Source organism: Paroedura picta, chromosome 13, assembly GCF_049243985.1.
Source record: "Paroedura picta isolate Pp20150507F chromosome 13, Ppicta_v3.0, whole genome shotgun sequence".
NCBI classification, from domain to species: Eukaryota; Metazoa; Chordata; class Lepidosauria; order Squamata; family Gekkonidae; genus Paroedura; species Paroedura picta.
The window spans coordinates 13,383,243-13,403,809 of record NC_135381.1 but is presented as its reverse complement, the minus strand read 5'-3'; the positions used below and the strand labels follow the sequence as shown (position 1 = coordinate 13,403,809).

Here is a 20,567-nt window from a genome sequence, read left to right as displayed (position 1 = left end):
GAGGACTCCAGAATTGTTATGTGGTAATAGAAGGGAGGGTGAAGGAGGGCTAATTGAAGGATGGGCAGTAGGGAGGGCAGCCAGAGGCTGGGGATTCCAGTAATTGGGAGACGAGGGAGATATGGTGGCCGCCTTTTCTCTACAGATGGGGACTGAGGGTGGTGCTTGGGAGGAGCGTCTCCCAACACCAGGCCCTGCAGGGAGCAATACTCTCCCCAATGTTATTTAACATCTACATGCATCCCCTTGCCCAACTGATCTGGAATTTTGGGTCTCAGGCCCCAAAGAGATGAGGCTGGCCTCAGACATTACCTTCCGGATGCAGAACTTGCTGAGGCTCTCATTGTACCGCAGAATAACCACTTTGTTGGGCATAGCTGCACAGATGCACAGCCCATTCTCAATCTACAAGAGAAAAGAATAGTCAGCATTATGTTGTAAAGTATTAAGTGACTTATTTGTTTAAATCAACACAGTTGCTACGGCCTCAAAGGATTTTAGTTTTTACACATACTGAAACTGGCGGAAACTGCTGAAGAAGTTTACTTAAAAGAAATATTTTGTTACTAAAGTCTCAGTTATGTCATTGTTATGTTATTCCAGCTTTCCTTTCTGTTCCCCCTTCATTACATTATCAGCATCTTGACCCAAGTAAGGAAATGGAGCCATTTAAACCCTGCTTTCTGCTCTCTGTGAAAAGCCACTGGGAGCAAACAGCAGGGATTTCCAAAAAGCTGCTCGTCGCTAATCACCACAAACTGCACCAAAATTCGTGGACGTTCATGGCGGTTCTTCAGTTAGCAAACAAGACTTTGCAAATCACAAACCGGCCAAAATTCATGAACTTTAGTTCGTCATCCTGCTCCCTATGCATCCTGCTCCACAGGCAGTATAAGGGCACACATGCCAGCTGTCTGTGGAATGTAATGAAGGATCTGAGAGGCAACTTCCCCCAACATGATACCAGACGTTCCTGGGATCGTTTTGTCAATAGATGAACACAGAGCTTGGAGATCCTACCTTGCCACAAGCGAAAAGATGGCATCCTTTTACAGCCTCAAAAATATTTGGTGAAACATCAGGCTGAGCTGGCAGATGGGACTGGGCCAGAGACTGCTTTACTTTCTTCACATCAACAAGGCACAGAGCCCTCTCTTCTCCTGAGTAAGCATCACAGACGTGTTAACTTATATGCCAAAAAAGGTTTTCTGAACAAGGAGAACAAGATCAGAGGCCCCTCCTCAGCTTAGCCCGGGCAGCAGGCTACTCTCTCCTTAATCCCCCGAGGCAATGGGGGGTTGTTGAGTGGGGGGGTTGTTGAGTGTGTGTGGGGAAAAGACGAGGTTTAGCATTCGCAGTCTGGGAGGGTTACGTTTTAAGGTGGGGATTGTTTGTTTTACTATGGGGTTTTATTGTAGTAACCCGCAACAAGCCAGCATGCTGGGAGTGGCGGGTAAGAAGTCAAATCATCATCATCATCTTCAATTATAATAATTCAGGTCAGGCAGAAAAATGGAGGAGCAAAGGAGTTAAAGCTCTTCTTCTCTGGTCCCTTCTGCCCATCTCTCTCTATGGTTTGGGTTGCAAGAGGTATCGTAACTTAGGAGTCACAGCAGTACTAGAACACATTCTATTAATTAATTTCAGGAGGCAGGAACAATTAAAGGTTGAAAGATCAGAGTTCAGGACTTTTACCTCCAAAAGCAACAGAAGCGTCTTACAAAAACCCTACAATTCCAAAACCAATATGCCTTGCAGACAAAATTCTGTGCTGCTAAATGCAAAGGCATTGGCACTAGAAAAAAAAATTAACCAAACATTCAGGGACAACCAGGGCTCTGTGTACGCAGCAATTCCACAGAAGTGCAGAAATGCTGTGCAGAGTGGTACTGGCCACAGTATTCCGTTTCCTAACATCTGAGGGGTTCTTTTTAAAGGCAAGTTTCTAACCCTTAGGGATTAAGTGCAAAGATGTTATTGAAAGCAAAAGGGGCCAATGCATATTACCATGTCAGGAGCCACAGGTATTGCTGAATAACATTTAGTGTAGTCGTCACAGGGCAAGTGGGAGGGAGAGGGTTGAATTCACTAACAAACAAGCTATTGCTATTTTAAAAAGGAAATGTGTTTCCTGATCCTTACCTGCTATCATGAGCAATTTCTCCAGGTCCTTGATGAGGTGCACTTGGAAGACTGCACCAATTCCAGGGACATGAGTTAAGGAATTTTTCAAGACATTCAGGGCATAAAGACCTTCCTCAGCGCCCACCAGAACTACCTGCAAATGGAATTTATAAATACATTTGTCAGCAAATGCAGAAGGGTGTTCTGAAGGTATGAAATATAAATGCAGTAACCAGCGAGTGGAAGAAGAAAACTTCAGGATGAGATCCAGAACTGAACTCATTCTCCCTATAAGAAATTAGACTGCTTATTCTCCAGGCTGGCAGAGCACTAGCAAGGTAATAAATACCACCATTACCTGATCACTGAAGGGCAATGTACAGTTGATATCCAAGCGGTCTTCCCCCTCTAGTTTGAGCAAAGAATTCCCAAGTAGCTTCTGTGTATGAAAGGGAGACCACAGGAAAAAGTCAGAAATGACCAGAAGTAAACTTACTTTCATTTCACCTATGAAGAACCTATGGTGATGCCTGGTCCTGCTACATGTCCTTATGGAACAGATGGCTCAGATACAAAAATAGGAAAAGAATCCTTTATTCTGACTGCTTTGCCATGATCCAAGACTGTCCAGTGTGCGCCTGCAGTGTGCGCCTGTTAACAGACAACAGCAAACCTCTTCCTCCTTAGAGCTCCAGCTCTCTGACAGCACATTCCCTGCTGCTCAAAGATCAAGATACGTAAGCAACTACAGTGAGGACCAGTTTGCCTTCTCTCCCCATTGCCCATCCCCAGTTGCCGAGGAGGAGTTGGTTCTTAAATGCTGCTTTTCTCTACCAGAAGAAGTCTCAAAGCGGCTTACAATTGCTTTTGGAAGGAATGAATGATACTGCAAGTACAGGCAGGCAGGTTGCGTTTAAATCAACCTCTGTTCAGGAAGAAGTGCAGGATTTTTTTTTACTGTAGGGGGACGTCTGCAGATAATGGATTTATAATAAGTGGACCAGAAGTGAGAAGCTGGTTTACTACAAAACTCAGCTATGGGCTAGAACGCTGCCTTACACCTCTTGTATATTAAAAAGCATACTTTTTCTATTTCTTTTTAAAAGTGGAAAATCCAGAAAGGGGGGCTGGAATATCACTGAGTGGCGGCATCCCCCCCAACCCCCCCCCTATATCCATGCTCTTACTTACTGCATCAGCTTCAGCTTTTTCCCTGGAAACTCTGCCACCAGCGACTATGGATTCCAGTGCGCTGACCCACCGTTGCTTATCAGGAAAAGTGGGTGCTAGTAAATAGAGGGTCCGACCAGGCCAACAAGTGGTATGGGGATGAGACTCCAACTTTAAGATATATGGCACATCTAAGATGTTAACATTTAAAAAGAAAAAAGGGAAAAAAATAACGAACATGAACTGGACTAGTGCTCCAAAGGGCTTCATTAGATCAATTCTCTGCTTTTAGCGAGGGTGCTGTCAGAACAGGAGCCTTCCAAGATCTGAAAATGGATTAAAAGAATGCTAACCATCCCCTTAAGTTGTGAAGTGTGTAGCACCCCAGTTTGCACGCAAGAACTCATGCTCTAGCTATGACAGGGAACATCACCTCTCCCCCCACCACCCTCTCCATCTGACATGCTTCTAGCCACATGCAACTCAGAAGAAGCATCACAAAAAAAGAGAAAAACCTCCAGATCTAAGGCTCCCCATAAATAGGCATACTCATTAAAGAGAGACACTGATTTTATCTTTATACCGTGGAGACGCTTCTGATCAAAGGGAAGACGCCCCATTCCTGGCGCTGCTGAACACAATTTCTCTCTCTAAGCCCACACAGTCACAGAAGCTTTTAGCTTGGTCCCTGACTGAAGCTGAGTCAAAAGGAACTGTGACTGCATTAGCCAAAAGACAACGTCTCCTGTTCTGGTATGCACATCTTATTTATTCATCAAAACAAGAGATGGTTTAACACAGGTGGCGATGCCTTTGTTTGCTAATGACGGTCATCTGTCAAGGGTCCCCAAACCTTTTGAGCATGGAGGCATCTTTGGGATTTTGAAACAGGTTGGTGTGGCAACCACAAAGTGGCTGCCACAGAAAGTGAAGCCAAACACACAGAGGGGGCCCGAGTGCAGAGAAGAAAAGGGGCAATTTTAAGAATCCAATCAGAAAACAGAGCGAGAGAGAATAAAACCGAGCCTTTAGGTAGCGGCCAATCAAACCGCATTGTTCTAGTCGGCACGGCCAATCAAAAGCCCTGCTGGGCAACGGGCTTCATATAGGCCAGCCGCTTCCTAAGAACATTTGGTGGCTGCCAAGGAAAGGTGTCAGCACACACCATGACGGGGTGAAAATAAAGCGTGCTTAAAAAATATGTACTTTCGGAGAAAAACACCAAGCACATTTATAGATCATCCTCCCCGAGCAAAAAAAGCGTCATGCATTTTTTAATTTACAAAATTCGGCACGAGTTCATAACAGCGAAAAACAGGGAAAGAAATTCTACCCAAAGCCTAACATACACATTTGCAAGCCAAAAAGAGATTTTATTTTGTGTGTGTGTGTGTGGGGGGGAGGAACCAAATATAGAAGCCTTTTGCATAGGATATGCACAAGTTGAGCAAGCTCTTCAGCCCCCACTTCCACTTACACACTCCCGTTATGGCCCATGGATATGAGATTTGGGGTTAGGCCAAAGGCAGGGTTGTGCATGTTAAATGGACAGTGCAAAATAGGCAGTTCCTGGGGCCATGATAGAGATGCACTGGAAGCCAACTTGAATTCTTCGTCTTTGCTTTACAAGACTACAACACAGTTTTATAAAATAACTGTCAGAAGATCGGGTTCCACTGCAGCCACTGAGGCTTTAGGCCAGGGGTAGTCAAACTGCGGCCCTCCAGATGTCCATGGACTACAATTCCCATGAGCCCCTGCCAGCTAACGCTGGCAGGGGCTCATGGGAATTGCAGTCCATGGACATCTGGAGGGCCGCAGTTTGACTACCCCTGCTTTAGGCATTCTTATCCCTCAGGTGACGTTCGAGTGAAGCCTCACCTGTCTTAGCTGTATTTAGCAATTCGGTGGCTCCCACTGCTCCATGGACAGTGACATCTCCATCAGGAAGACACAGCTCAAACTCTTCGATGGGCCTTTGTCCAGCTTTGGCCAAGTCAAAATGGAAGAACATGAAAGAGAAATAAAAACATTGATGAGAAACAAAGCAGTGACGGGAGGGGAGAGAGGAGGAAGCTGCATATGGTGAGGGATTGAACGAACTATTGACCGAACAAGACGTTTTCAGACTGTTTTTTTCCCCCCAGGCCTGTTTTGGCCTCCCAAGTTCACTTCTGCCTAGTCCAATCCCCTGATGCCTACATGGCATTGTCTCTGTAAGACATCTGTCTCAGCCCTGGGTGCCTGATACAAATATGTCCCAGAATCTTTCATCAAGCACAGAGGTTCATTTGAGATGCTCAGTGGCTCTCTCTGGAAAATACATGTGGAAGGAATGACTTGAAAGTAAGACGTTTGAAATCCAGGGAACTAGAAAAAATTCTCTTCCCCTACTCCACAATATTCAGATTTCTGTGAAAGACAAAGCTTTGCATGAAGAGACAGAGAGAGCGCGCACACTGTCAAACTAGTCAGGAAAGTTAATCACATGGAATAGATTACCTTCTCGTACTTCTGTGTCATAAACAAGCACTTTTGTTCCTTCCAGAACTATGTACTTCCTGTCCCATCCCTGCTGCCCACGCTTATTATTTCTGAAAACACAGAAGGAACAAGGGATAAAGTTGTATCAGTCGTTCCGTCAAGGTTTTGAGAATAGTAGCATCAGCTTAACCCAGCACGAATTTCACCAGCAACAAGAAAATTGGCCTCAGCAGATTCGTCTTAAGTATACGGAGCGCTCCTCCTGCGGCAGCACCAGCGCGCGGCTGGCGTTTTAGCACAGAGACTCACGTTTGTACCTTGGCACCTTCATCCATCCTTCCAGCCGTAAACCGCTGCTCGGCTCTTTCAGTTGCAGACCGGGAGAGTTCAATTTGTCCCGGCAAAAGGCTTCAGAGAAATGAGTAGCGTATTCTGTAGGCAAGCCACAGGTAGCTGGCAAACAGGTGGAGCATTTGGGATGGCACATCATCTGGCATTCTGAAAGAGGCAGGGTGTGCTAAATTCAGAGGGTCAATGGTTTTCAAGACCTGCAGGGTTCTCTTTTTACACTGAAGTAGCGTAAAGAAACGCCACTTGCCATGCTGTCTTTAAAAAAGGACAAATATCACTTCCAATAAAATAATTTCCACATAGAACGTTGGATTTGTTTGAAGGTAACATTTAAACCAGACTCGATTCCCTCCCTCATCAAATATTTCAGTCCACGTATCTATTGCTATTGGAACAAAAAGATTAACATGTGGTCCTTTTAAAGATTTCACTCAATTACTTTGATTTATGTCTGAACACGTTAAATTGGATCACGCTCGAGCGAAGGAATTGGAAACTTTCAATTCAAGTATCTTCCAGAAAATCCATCTCACTGCTTTTAACATGGAAGTTCCATTTATACAACATGCTGAGCGATGTCTTTATGTTGTTAAGGGATTGTAATATTGCTTTCATGCAGTATAAGGTGGGACATACACATTTTAAATAAGCAAGAGTAATTGATGGGTATATTCTCTGTAACAGAATGTAAATGTCAAATCCCATTTTAAAGCCACCTGACTAGTATCCATCTGTATATTCTGGGGCAGTCAGTGTATGCTACAGTTTCATTACAATTTGACTGAAGCACTATATTTTCTCAGCGTCCATCAACGTATATCAGGTAAGGTAGTTGTGTGTAAATAAAACTGAGTCCTCCGGGGAGGGAAGTACCAGGCGAGACATTCACATACCAAGCTAGTTTTCTACTTATGAATAATGTAGGGTAGTTAAAAAACAACCACAGAATCCCTTCCCTGTAGTCTAAGCAGTACGGTTCATTCTGCTACCCAGGCACTCCATCATCACACTGCCAAGTCACTCAGACGCATTCTAGATCAAGTCTTGAATACCTAACCTGAGTATCACGCTCAACGAGAATTATTGTTCTGTTTCATCCTTTTTGCCCTTTCCTCTCATCCAAGGTCCTTACCAAGACATTTCGATGCCTGCCGCCCGAAGTGCACGGTATCCAAACAAACCGCGCATTTTGTTGCTCTCATATTCAATCCCACATTGAACCGATGGGGAATGTTATGGTGCATCCTTTCTTTCAGCCGCCGATTGAACTCTGGGGAAAGGAGCAAGCAGCAAAAGGTTTATCAAAGCAGCATAAAGAACTTTTCTTATTTCCAAGGTCACTATCCCGGGATGAGAGGGCACTAGTTGCCTAAAGAAGTAGTTGTAGTGACATCAGCATAAAGTTGTTCAATACATGCAAGGTGCAGCATTTAATTTAAAGCATGTATAGGTAAGCGAGGACTTCTAATACCAGCCCCACAACTGAAACTGTGACCACCTATTTCACAAATAAGCAAGTTGATTCTGACAAGATGATTATTTTAGTATTCGTTAAATTTCTAGTCTGCCTTCCTCCTTGAACTCAAGGCGAATTACATAATAGAACCCTATAAAACCCCAATCTTAAAACCAAGAACCTCAGATAGCAGAAAAACCCTCCAGTCCTCCCCACAGTCATCCACAAAGGGTCTATCTAATGACTGAGGGGCCTGAGGGGGTCCAGCGATCTTAAAAAGACCTGGCCTCAACCAAAGACCTGGTGGAATAGCTCCGTTTTACAGGCCCTGCAGAACTTTGGTAGCTCCGTCAGGGCCCTCAGCTCTCCCGGAAGCTCATTCTTCCACCTGGTTGGGGCCAGGGCCAGGCATACCTCTCTGGGGTCAGGGACCACCAGCAGATTAGTACAGGCAGAGTGAAGAGCCCTGCAGGGGGCGTAAGCAGACAAGTGGTCCCTCAGATAGGCAAGGCAATAATTTTACTAACAATTTCTAACTCATTAGGCAATACAAGCAATATTCAACAAAATTTGCTGGAAGAATTGTACCAAATTGTAAAAAGCAAGAAATTGCGAAAATCATTGGCTATGATGCTGCCACTGCACAGAGCTACACAATAAAAATGAAAATTGATTTAAATAGCTTGACTGTTTATCCTAGGTACATTCAGGGCTTGTAGGGAGAACAGAGATGCAGGGGAGATAAAGGGACATGTTAACATTGTGGACCACCTAATTAAAAAATGTTTCATAATCTACAGAGATTATTATTAGCTATAAAGGTCTCTAGCAGTTATATTTGCATTTCTGGGTGTTCAGTGCTTCATCTAATTATCTCAGTAATTTTTGCAATGCCCCTATAAGGTAGGTTAAGTTTTATCACCCCAATACTGCAAATGGAGGCTGTGAGACTGGGGGGGAGGGGGGCACAAGGGGCTGGTGTTTTGGGCATATGGTAAATAATCATTGCTGAAGTGAGAATTGAAACCAGGGTTCCTGCAACTTATAGTTCACATTGTTGGCCATAACATGACCCCAGCTCTAGACCACATGACTGCATCACATGGAAAAATACAAGAACGGATCTACACTAAAAGCAGACAATCTATATATAAGACATCCATAAAACGAAGACAATCACTACAGTGAAACACTGAGAAGCACAAAAGCTTGGCAGTCCAATAACTCTGACTAGGAATTACTGTTGTAGCCAGCATTTTAGGTGATATGGGGCTTAATAAGCACCAACCGATTTTTAGTAAGATTGACAGGCCTAGAAAGCCAAAGAAAGGATTGTTAACTCAAGCCTCCTTTATGGTTCTATTTGACAGGCAAAGAAGACAAGTAAGATTCACATTAGCTGCAGAAATGTGTTGCATGAGAAAGGGGACCTGAAAGTCATCTCCCATTAGTTCAGGCGAGCACTTCAGAATAGAGGGTTCAGTAAATTGTTGAGCCAATGGAATACGGCTTCCGTGATTTAAATGTTGGCCCTTGGCTGAAAAAGTAGCAGAGATTGCTACTGGAATAAATTGTGTTAGTTTGATCAAGTAGAACAGGAAGACATAAAGGCCACCGTTGGGCATAAAGAAAGTCTCTTATTCAAACTGACCAATAATTTGGAAAAAAATTACGTAGCCAAGGAAGTAATGAGACATATGCTCAAATTTTCTTCTCAAATGCTGAATGAGGAAGGCATAGGGATGGGAGAAGATATACGGGGCAGGGACACAAGAACTAATGGCAGAGGAGTGAACACAGAAACTGTTCATCTGCATGCTCTTGTGAGGACTGATTAAAGGAGATTCCTAACTATACTAGTACATATCCAAGGAAGCAAACTGCTCCCTCCCCCATTTCTCACTCTCTGACTTAATTACAATTGAGGAGAATGGGAAGTTATACTATTTAGGTCCTGGTGTGGCAATATTCCTACGAGAGGCAGCAGCCCTTTGAGGTAGCTTTCATCTGGACTCTTCTCCCCCGCTGAGATGTGAAGGCCCAGAAATAAAAAACAAAAATCCAGAGGGAACATGTCCTTTAGACTCTTTTTTCCATTTTTCCAGCAGTAAAATTGGGAAATTTGAGGAAGCACACGAGAAAAGAACTCACTTCTATGAAATATATTCTCTTTGAGAGTGAGTGAGATGCTTTGCAGTGTACATGTACCCTCTGAGTGGAGAAATCTTCAGAAACATCCGAAGCCCCCCCCCCCAAAAAACTCCCTATTTCTTTTTGGTTACTGCTACCTTGATGATACCATGTGATTTCTCTCCCCTCGCCATCTCCAGGACATTGCCAATCCCTCTGGGGATGTCATTCCTTCTTCCCCTACATGCCACCCTTCAGATGCCCAGAAACAGTGGAGCTTATCGTGAGCATTAGGATATCACCGCTCACCCTATCAGCAGGTCCCCAGCTGCTGGGGTCTTCTGCACACACAAGTCACTGTTATCCCATATACAGGAGCCCTGCTTGAATTAGAGGCTGGCGGGCAACTCAGCATTTTTCAAATCTCCCCCATCCCATGAATCCATTCCTTTATAAACCTTTCAGTTCTTTTCTATCCCCCTTGCACTCATTTATTTGGGTCCGTTTATCCCAGTAGGGGAGATGTACGAGTTCTTTTTTTACATAAGACTTCAGGAATATGGGAAAGCACGCAAATCACGTGCATCCTCTCTCACTGATTCTATACCATGCATGGCACTTTAAGGTCCTCTAAATTCTGAGCACTCTCACATCCAGTAGCAATGAGACCAGATTTTCAGTGAAGTATTCTGCTCAGAGAATGTTAAAAAGGCAGTAAAAATGTAAATTCATCCTTAGGGTATACCATATTGTGAAAAACCTAGCTGCGAGCACTCTCCCCAGACAAAATATCTGTCAGAGAAAGGAATGCCGTCAGTGTTGCCATAATCCTTAGAGAAAGATCTAAAAGATATAAAGAGGTTCACTTTTAAACGAGCCAGACATTGTGACAAACAATTTTCTTCCTTCCAGTTTGTATCCAGAGGTAGTATGTGCATACTATTTTAGCAAGAAGCTCTTATGATTTTCTAAGTTCTGCAGTGTGCATCATTGAGCAGAATATAAAGGGTATCCTGCAGGGGGCATCACAGGAGATATATATCCAGCATAGATAGGAACTTCCTGATGATTTTCAGACTAATTTTTCCAGTGTCCTGATGGCTCAACAGGAGAAGTCCTGCTTTTTGAGCATCCTTCCTGCTTGCCTCCAGAATAGCCACTGAACCGAAAGAATGACTGCAGACAACAGCTAACAGTTAGTTAGGTCTCTCCTTTCCTCTTTCTATACATACAGTATTTGCTGGCGTATAAGACTACTTTTCCCCCCTGAAAAACATGCCTCCAAGTGGGGGGGGGGTCGTCCTATACGCCGGGTGCACTTCAGTTGGGATAGACATAGCTGCCCATAGTGGCCCATAGTACTGTAATGTAATGTAACAAACTCTATATTTTGAGTGGAAATGTTGGGGGGTCGTCTTATACGCCCAGTCGTCTTATACGCTGGCAAACACGGTAGTTATTTCTCTTCCAAATAAAAATATTTTATTCTTTAAGCAGCCTGGTGTTTCACTCTCTCTGCATTTCACTCTCCCCTGAGCCTCCGGGGAGGGCGGTATATAAGTATGATAGATAGATAGATAGATAGATAGATAGATAGATAGATAGATAGATAGATAGATAGATAGATAGATTTTCAAACTCTGCCAACACCAAGAGCCTTCAAACGATGCAAGAGATTCTGCCACCAGCAGCATCCTAGCTCCACAAGACTAAATAACCTTCCATTTATGTTTTTTACATCTCTGTTCTATGATAAAATTATTAAAGTTGGATTTCTCTCTAGCAGTGAGTGATAGCAATATTAGGCTGTACACCATGGGTCTCTTATTACATTAAAGAGCATAGCTGTGGGCCAGTTCTACATCTTGAATCTGAACTTTGCATGAGCAAGGGAAACTAAACCCAAAGATTAAATTTGGGGAACTTCTTGCATGAGCAGAAATGCAAAAACTGAAGTATTTCTAAAAGGAATGCCCAGCCTTTCATGACATCACCTGCAGGAATCTCATCTTCTATTCATTACACAATTCCACCGCTGTACGTGGGAGTTTTACAAGTAGAATAGGCCAAAAAAGACAGGCCCCTGCCCTAAGTGGTTTGTGATATATTGAGGATAGAGGAAGAAAAGAGATAAAAGTAAGAATGGATGAAACTTCTTCAGTAAATTCAGGTGGGCAAGCAGCCATGTTGGTCTGAAAAAACAGAACAAAGTTTGAGTCCAGAAGCAATTTTAAGACCATGAGCTTTTGTGTGCATGCACATGCGTTCATGCATTGAAACAGAAGCTACCAACCATTATATATAGGCAGCAGGTGAGGAGGATGTTGCTAGGGAGAGCCAATTACAGCTAAAATTGGATTAAGGCAATGGATAACACCTGTGAAAAGCGGCAAAGATAGTGTTTATTATGCGGTATGCTAATCAGCTGTTATTCATAGGTCTTACCCATTGCCTTAATCCAACCTTAGCTATGTTTGCTGCTATTCACAAGTTTTACCACTTGCCTTAATCCAATTTTAGCTGAAATTGGCCTTTCCTGGCACCATCTTCCTCGCCTGCTACCTATAAGTCCTGATTAGTGATTTCTGTCTCACTGTATCTGAAGAAGTAGGCATGCTCATAAAAGCTGATACCGAGAATAAAACTGTTGGTCTTAAGATGTCTCTGGACTCAAAGCATTACCAGAATAGAACTCCAAATGTCTTAGAGAAGATGTTAACTTTTAAAATAGTCTCCTCTAGATCAGGGGTAGTCAACCTGCCAGGAGGGGCTCATGGGAATTGTAGTCCATGGACATCTGGAAGACCACAGGTTGACTACCCCTGCTCTAGATCACTGCCATAAAAATAAATCAATGAATTGTTTCTTTCTTCTAAATATAATAAAACCCCTTTGCACTGAGTTTGGCCACCTAGCCAAGGGCAGTCTACCCTGGCTGCCAGGCAGAACGCTATCCCAACCCAACCATCCGCTCTCTCTCTCTCTTCAAGTGGACATGCCAGGGGCTGATTGCATGGCCATGGGCACACAAACCTCGTGCTCTGCTGCTGAACTAGCATCATCCCTCACTTTCTTCCTTTCTGGTGGGAAGGGGGGGGGAATTATTTATCACTTCCTGGAAACAACTATCTGCGGTTCCTCGTTCAGAAGCTCCCTTTTTCATTGTTTTCATTTGACTGGCACCTTACAAACAACAGTCGTCAATCTTGGCCAAAGTTGCATTTTATAGTGTAGAGCAGCGGTAGTCAGCCTGTGGTCCTCCAGATGTTCATGAAGTACAATTCCCATGAGCCCCTGCCAGCAAACACTGGCAGGGAATCATGGGAATTGTAGTCCATGGACATCTGTAGGACCACAGGTTGACTACCCCTGAGGAAGCAGCGCTTAAGTCTTCCACAGTGCGACAGAAGAGGAAGTAATAGGAAGGAATGCTTCTGTTCTCCTAACAATTGCCCTACTTCCTCTCAAACAGCCTTTGGCTTGCCATACTTGGGGGCCTGTCAGAAAAGCAGAGTGAGACCTGAATCAGGGATGGGGGGGTGTCGCTTTCAGTAAGATACTCTTTGTAACCCCCACCCCGCCCTTTGAAGCCTTACCCTCTGGTGTAGAGGACTCCTTTCTGCGGCTTGAGGGAGGAGCAAGCAGGCTGATGGGCGTGGGCTGGTGTTCTGGTGACCGGACTATGGCAGACATGATGATCTGCTGCCTGGCCGTGGCAGGAGTGGATGGGTGAGGGTGGTCTGTAATTTTCCTATGGGCAGCTACGGATACACATACACAGTTAGTTAACTCCTCCCAGTACAAGAAGCAGCAGTGGTTCTACGTAACCTTAAGAGTTAGAGCCTGTAGCAAGGGTGTGGCTATATTGGATCCTCAACAGCAAACAAACAGGGGAGGGGAGAAGAGGGGGAAAAAAACATTTTCACAGCTACAGAACACACAAAATAAGAGACAGGTTTGGGCTAAAAATGACCCCTCCTCTTCAGATGCAACTTTTCAGCAGCCCCCTACCTTCCTCTCGAGCAGATCTGAGCTCAATGCGTGTTTTCTGAAGGGCCTCCTCCAGCTCAGCCGAACGGGCCTTCTCCTTCTCCAATGCCACCTTCAGCTCATTGTACTGCAGAGGAACCTGTGTGGGTAAAGAAGGGTCCTCTTTCCGTCGACTAAACAGGCCCTAGCAACAGAAACACACAGACAGCTCCTAACTCCTAGTAAGTGATGGTTTAAACTAGGGTTAGGGAAATCTAACTAACTTCAGACCAGAGGGTCTGGCAGTATTCCTTATCTAAGTAAAGAAATGGGGAAGGAACCTTTAAGGGTCTCCCCATTTCTCAATTTGTTTTCAAGGACCATTAGTTTTCTCCCTGGAGAAATTCATCCACCATCACAGAAAGCGAAATTCACTCTCCACTGCTGTTTCATCTCTATTTAAACAGCATGGCCAGGTAATTTGTTTCTGGGTCATTAATAAAAGGACAAAAACCCGACAAATCCTGAAATGCCACTCCTGTGCGGTGCTTATTTGTGAAATGCTTCCTGGTTTTGTTTCACACGTTTCCAATCAAGGCAAGGGAAATTGTACGTCTCCCTAATTTTTCCAAGCATCTAGGTCAAAGGAAGGAAGACCAAAATACTGTGATGTAACATGGCCTAACTGAAGACCTTCTGCTGGCATTACAACATTTTCTCAAACTGGGGCATGTTTGTTATTCAATACTGCTTACTATAAAAAGGCACCATGTCTAATCCATTAGGATCTGAAGACTGCTTTTCGTACTCCCAGGGAATTACACCCACCCAATGGGATCTTTTTTCTTTGCAACAGCCGACTCATCCACACTGTTCATGCACTATTACAAACAGCTTTTTTACACTTGTCTCCATTTCACAAACAGTTTAAAACATAGCATGGAGGAGCTGCTGTTCCAAAAACTCATATTCAAAGTTGCCTTGTACGCAAAGAACTAGTCACATGCGTTCTTTGCATCCCAGCTACAGATTTTTAAAACACCATTCAAAGCTGGCTACTGGGTGCTGGTTAATTTTTGTTGTACCCACCTTCTTCTTCTTGGCAGGCTGGTCCATCTTTGCTTGCAGGAAATCTATGAGTTTAGTTTGCTGAGAAATAGTGCCCTCCATTTTCACTTTTTCATGGGAATAGAGAACCTTTGAAATAGAAAAAGAATGAAAAGCAGAGATCGTGAGAGAACTATTCAAACATTCAAACAGTCCCAAGCAGATCCAGAAGGGAATCCAGGGCAGAATTCCAAAGCCTAATAGCTGCTGCTTTTCTCTTACCTGGATATTCTCTAGCTGGTACTCCAGGTCACTTCTTTCATTTTTTAAAAGGTCTGCTCTGTCCAAAGCTTCTTGCAGGCCTTGAGTCAGGCGAAATATATGGTTTTTCTGCAAGTCCATCTGTTGCTGCAGTTTTGCTTGCTATGGATGAGAAAGTAAATTTCAGAGACTCTTAAATCCATTCAGTGTCACTTTTGGCAGCCCAAAACAATCCCTTCTCCTAAACCCAATGCTATTATGTCTGTTAACTACACCCTTGAAATGTTGTGAGTTCTTTTGGATGGGTCTCAGACTTTTTATGCATTATGTAGAATGAGATGGCATTTTTTTTTATTGTCACTTTTCAGCACTTTACACAGCTGTGTTGTCATCTTGTTGAATGCTCCTCCACGTAAATATCAAGAAGAGGCCTCCACGTAAATATCCAAGAGAGGACAATCTCTCTTGGATATGTTCGTTCACTCTTACCACTTCGTTCTGCATAATGTGAAGACTGAGTCTCATTCTGGAGGACTCTATTGTGCTAAGGGAAGTCAAAAGCAGTGGTACAACTGATCATGTATCAAGAAAACTGAAGGGCACATTAAAATTGTACAGAGGGGAATACACAAGCTTCCTCTGTGCATATAATCCCAGAAACTCAGAAAGGAACTGGAACTGATGGCTAAGCTACACAAAATGATGGGAGATCTATAAACCAATCTCCTCACAAATTTCTAAAGCCATTAGAGCCCCTACTGGGATTGAAGCTCTGGAAGAAATGGGAATTAACGCCCCCCCTTGCAATTCCTCCAGTCAAAACCACTTCCCATGATCTATATTTAATAGGAAGGAGGACAATTTTCCTCTTGGACTGAGCCACACCCCTGCTTGCCAAGAGACATAGTTGCCTAAAAGATATCAGGTTCTTGCCAGTTTGTCTTGTTCAGGCACTGTTTGTTTGTGGATCCTGGTTTTGGGCTGCTGTGCTACGCTCTGTGTGCCAAAGGTTACCAAGAGGAGAGCTCTGGAGACTTTTGGCCTTGACTTACACAGCCACCTGTCTATAATTTGTTCGCTAAGAAATATCTTGAACACAACACATTTCTTCTTTAAAAACAAATTATAGAGCTTCCATTTTTTCTATTTTGTGTTTCTTTCATTTAAATCAGTGGTCCCCAACCTTTCTGAGGCTGGGGACCGGCAGGGCATCGGGCCGCGCCCGTGCGGACCGCGCTCGCGCATCGGGCCGCGCCCGCACGGGCCAAGCCCACGCATCGCGAATGCTGATTCCCTCTCCCTGCCCTCCCGCAGTAAGAAGCTTCCCGGGCCGCAAGCTTGCGGCCCGGGAAGCTTCTTACAGCGGGGGGGGCAGGGAGAGGGAGCCGCGGCCCGGCGCCATGTCCTTCGCGGCCCGGCACCGGGCTGCAGCCCGCAAGTTGGGGACCATTGATTTAAATAGTAGTTTGGTATTTTTAAGCCGCTTTGTGTCCCCATTGGGAAAAAACCCTGGGTGCATCTGCTAAATAGAGCACATTTAAATCTTCAATACATGAACTGCAGCCTAATATTAACTGGCATATATTGCTTCAATAAAGTTTTTGAAATTCTATGCTGTTGTTAGTTGCGAAGGCGTGTCCAACCCATCACGACCCCATAGACAATGATCCTCCAGGCCTTCCTGTCCTCTACCATTATTGGACTCCTTCTGACCAGAGGGGCTCATCTTCTGGCGTCATATTGTTTTGCCTTTTGAACCTGTCCATAGACTTTTCATGGAAAAGATACTGGAGTGGCTTGCCATTTCCTTCTCCAGTGGATCACCTTTTGTCAGAGCTCTCTGCTATGACCTGTCTGTCTTGGGTGGCCCTACACAGCATAGCTCATAGCTTCACTCAGTTACGCAAGCCGCCTTGCCACGACAAGGCAGCGGTCCTTGAAAATTCTATACAAATCCTCTATCCTCCACCCTTCAATTAAAACACATTTTTGTGTAATATACCAACATAAAAACACGTTTCAATGATAGAATCTGGTAGTACTTGAAATCTCAAGATTAACTTGTTTTGTTCTGAACAGAATTCCCAAATTTCCAAAGCATCACTAATGACTTGAAGAAATGTTAGTAATTGTGCTTTTGCAGTCAAACATTAATTAACCTAACTTTACAGCACTATTTTTCAATCTCCTCAAAACTTTCTATGAGGAAGGCTAGCATCTCATGATAGATTTGGTATTACCTCTTCCAGAAGCCTCTGCTTGAGTTCACGTTCTGTCTCAAGCTTCTGCTGCAGACTACGAGCATTCATCTCCAGCATGGCATGCTTCTTCTCCAAGTCATTAAGCTAAGTGGTTAGAATACATATAAGGGTGCTTTAAAAAGAGTACAGAGGTGAAATGCAATCATATGAGGCAAAGATGACTGCCATCAACCAATGCAAATACCTTTTCTTTCAAACTGCAACTCTTTAATGAACTGCCCACCCCTTCAGCTATCCTAAAGGTTTACTCTTTGTTCCTTATTGCACAAAAACTGCACCTTCCAGAGGAAGTTATGAAGCATATTCATTCTGAAAATGAACCTGCAAAGATCAAGTTATTTCCATCCATTGCAGATGATCTCAAATTACAACCAAATTATGGTGACTGCTTTAAAGCAGGGGTAGTCAACCTGTGGTCCTCCAGATGCTCATGGACTACAATTCCCATGAGCCACTGCCAGCAAATTCATGGGAATTGTAGTTCATAAACATCTGGAGGACCACAGGTTGACTACTCCTGCTTTAAAGGTTAAATGTAACTGACCTTGTCAGAAAGACTTTCAGCCTTGAGTTTCTGTTCCTTTAATGCTTGCTGCAGAGCCAAGATCTCTGCCTTGTGTTCTTTAACGGCAAGTTCTACCACCTGGCGTGATTCAGTAATACGTTGATCTGCTCGTACCCTACACACAAAAAATGAGAAATAGTATTTTTCAGGACTCGATTCTTCCAAGGATAACAGAGGAAATTAACAAAAGGGAGCCAATTCAGCCTTCCAAGGTTCTGGTTAAGGAATACCCAGTATTCTACAATGCCACTCCCCTCTATTACATAATTCATTCACATCTGCTGTGCTGAGAAAGTTCCAAGTTTCCATAGCAAGAATCTTGAATCAACACTTACCACCATATGGTAGTACAGAAAAAGAAACCATGTTTAAATAAAACAGCTGGCAAATAGTCAGAATTGCTGTTCTTTGTATTCATGGCCCTTGGGAAGGAATAAGGGGGAACAATTGGCTGGCAAATTCTATGGCGCAGTGACCAAACTTATACCATGACTGGGACTAAAAAGAGCACACTAATAGAACAAGGTACAAGTGGAGCTGCACAGGGAAAGCTGACAGGCTGGTGAGCTAAGAAATAGGCAAATAAACAAACAAACAAATAACAAAATAAACTTGGATACGGTTAGGAAACAGACTACATACACATAGATAGGAGTCAAGCACATGCTTGTCTTCCCAGCTGCACAGGGCAACAACACCAGGAAACAGATTGTAGGGGGGGGGAGGTGGACAAAGGTTGTTTTAGATTCCTGGTTTGTCTACCATAGACTAGACCCATTACAAGAAGAATTAAACCAGCTATAGTCCCACATAATGATAATCCAAGCTCTGCCTAGGCTTTTTCCTGAAGCACAGAAGTTCTAATTTATTTTTATATATTTATAACTGTATATACTATCCATTCCTGTGCAGCAGGCTCAGGGTGGTTTACAACAACAACAGCAACAGCTAAATCATCATATAACAATAAAACACAGTTAAACACTATAAAAGCACAATCAAACACAGTAGAATTCTGATAGTCTTCCACCTCCTGCCAGCCGTTGCAGTCCAGCTAGCCAATTTGGCCATTACAATTTGGCCAAGGGAAGGGGGGGGGGACATAGAGAGGAGAAGTATAGGAGACGAAAGAAAAGAAGCCCACATGATAGAGAAACCTTTGCCAGCCAACGTGTGGAGTGATATTCTCTTCCTCAGGATCTTGCAATTCAGTTTGTGTTAAGAAAAATGGGGGGGGGGGGGGAGAAAAAGGGAAAGTTGTGCTGGAAGCTGTCAGCACCACTAGCAAGCGATATCCAAAAAGGGTAGTGGAAGTCTGACGTTGCAGCATCTTGCCTGATTATAGACTTGTGACCAATATGGGCCTGCCCAGTCTCTGATGGAGACCTTGTGATGGAGAGCCAGTTTGGTGTAGTGGTTAGGAGTGCGGACTTCTAATCTGGCATGTTGGGTTCGATTCTGCGCTCCCCCACATGCAACCAGCTGGATGACCTTGGGCTTGCCACGGCACTGATAAAGCTGTTCTGACCGAGCAGTGATATCAGGGCTCTCTCAGCCTCACCCACCCCACAGGGTGTCTGTAGCAGGGAGAGGAAAGGGAAGGTGACTGTAGGCCACTTTGAGCCTCCTTCGGGTAGGGAAAAGCGGCATGTAAGAACCAACTCTTCTTCTTCTTCTTCTACTCTGTTCCTAATAGTAGAGACACAGCCCGGTTGGGATCCCACTAAATCAGATGGCAAGCAATCTGACAGTACTCCCAAGTCCCACAGATCAGGGTTATTTATGGCTTTTCCCCGACACCGCTATCCCTCACAAAGCAAAAAATCCATACCTGCTTTGTTTCTCTGTATCCAACATTCTCTGCAGCTCTCGAACCCGACATTCAAACTGAGTTTTCTCGTCCCCCAGCACACTTCGCCATGCCTCCCACTGGCGCTCTTTCTCGAGGAGTTCATCATTCAGGGCCTCCAGATCCATCACTTGCTCCTCCAGCATTGTGCAGGTTGTCTTTAAGGCCTCCATTGTCTGAAAACAAACCCCTTTAATCATTTTTCCAATTTCTACCTCAAAACCATTGCACCTTTTCTAAAACAAAACTCCGTCGTCTTTATGAGGCACCTCTTAAGATTTATCACGCTTAGCCTTCCTAGATGCAAGTAGGAAAGAAAGGAGAGGGGAGGAAGAGGAAGAAACACAAAGTCTGTACCTCTCCGAAAATAATACAAGAACAACGACAAGACAGTTTGGCTGGTGGTACTCACTCATGTCTTGGGCCAATAGGCAGCTAAAACAAAGGAAAAGGAAGGATCAGGGATATTTGGGCCTATGGAGTTCTTTGAGGTTGAAGGAGAAAGGATGCCATGGAAGCAACCAAACAGGCAATGGGGCAGGTGATGCAAGACAGTGATGACGCTCCCAACTCTTAGCTCGGCTGAGACCTGCGCAAAAATATCAGCCTCTTTCTTTCAAGAATTTTTATGATGCAAATAATTTTTGGAGAAGGTAACAGTGTACAAGACAGAAATCACACATGCTTAGGACTGCAGCATTTCTCCTGGATATCACAATTACTCCTGAACGTCAGAATTGCGTAATCGGGTAAACTGCATTCCAAGGACTAGCTCGGTTTCTCAGTAACAGGAGACAAGCCTGTCCACTGTTACTGCACCTCTCCTGCAACTCACAACTGCAAGGGAGTGACATTAAAGAAAGCGCTGTCAATTCAATGTGAAAATGAAGGGAAACTAGC

At 44.0% G+C, this 20,567-nt stretch overlaps 1 protein-coding gene across 12 annotated transcripts in view; it reads right to left on the bottom strand.

Moving 5' to 3' along the window:
• CIT (citron rho-interacting serine/threonine kinase) overlaps positions 1-20,567 on the bottom strand; it is a 100,362-nt gene that overhangs the window by 11,058 nt on the left and 68,737 nt on the right. For 8 of the 12 annotated variants that reach the window (XM_077308905.1, XM_077308906.1, XM_077308904.1 and 5 more), the window contains 16 exons: positions 19,650-19,843; positions 17,798-17,933; positions 17,233-17,337; positions 15,014-15,154; positions 14,774-14,881; positions 13,727-13,889; positions 13,312-13,476; positions 7,262-7,399; positions 6,096-6,276; positions 5,797-5,888; positions 5,176-5,280; positions 3,316-3,485; positions 2,483-2,563; positions 2,143-2,278; positions 1,021-1,160; positions 313-405 (listed from right to left, as the gene is read on the bottom strand). In XM_077308905.1, the coding sequence (XP_077165020.1) occupies positions 313-405; positions 1,021-1,160; positions 2,143-2,278; positions 2,483-2,563; positions 3,316-3,485; positions 5,176-5,280; positions 5,797-5,888; positions 6,096-6,276; positions 7,262-7,399; positions 13,312-13,476; positions 13,727-13,889; positions 14,774-14,881; positions 15,014-15,154; positions 17,233-17,337; positions 17,798-17,933; positions 19,650-19,843 (2,148 nt within the window). The remainder of the gene's footprint in view (positions 1-312; positions 406-1,020; positions 1,161-2,142; positions 2,279-2,482; positions 2,564-3,315; positions 3,486-5,175; positions 5,281-5,796; positions 5,889-6,095; positions 6,277-7,261; positions 7,400-13,311; positions 13,477-13,726; positions 13,890-14,773; positions 14,882-15,013; positions 15,155-17,232; positions 17,338-17,797; positions 17,934-19,649; positions 19,844-20,567) is intronic. The other 4 variants (XM_077308909.1, XM_077308912.1, XM_077308913.1 and 1 more) reach the window with 3 other exon arrangements.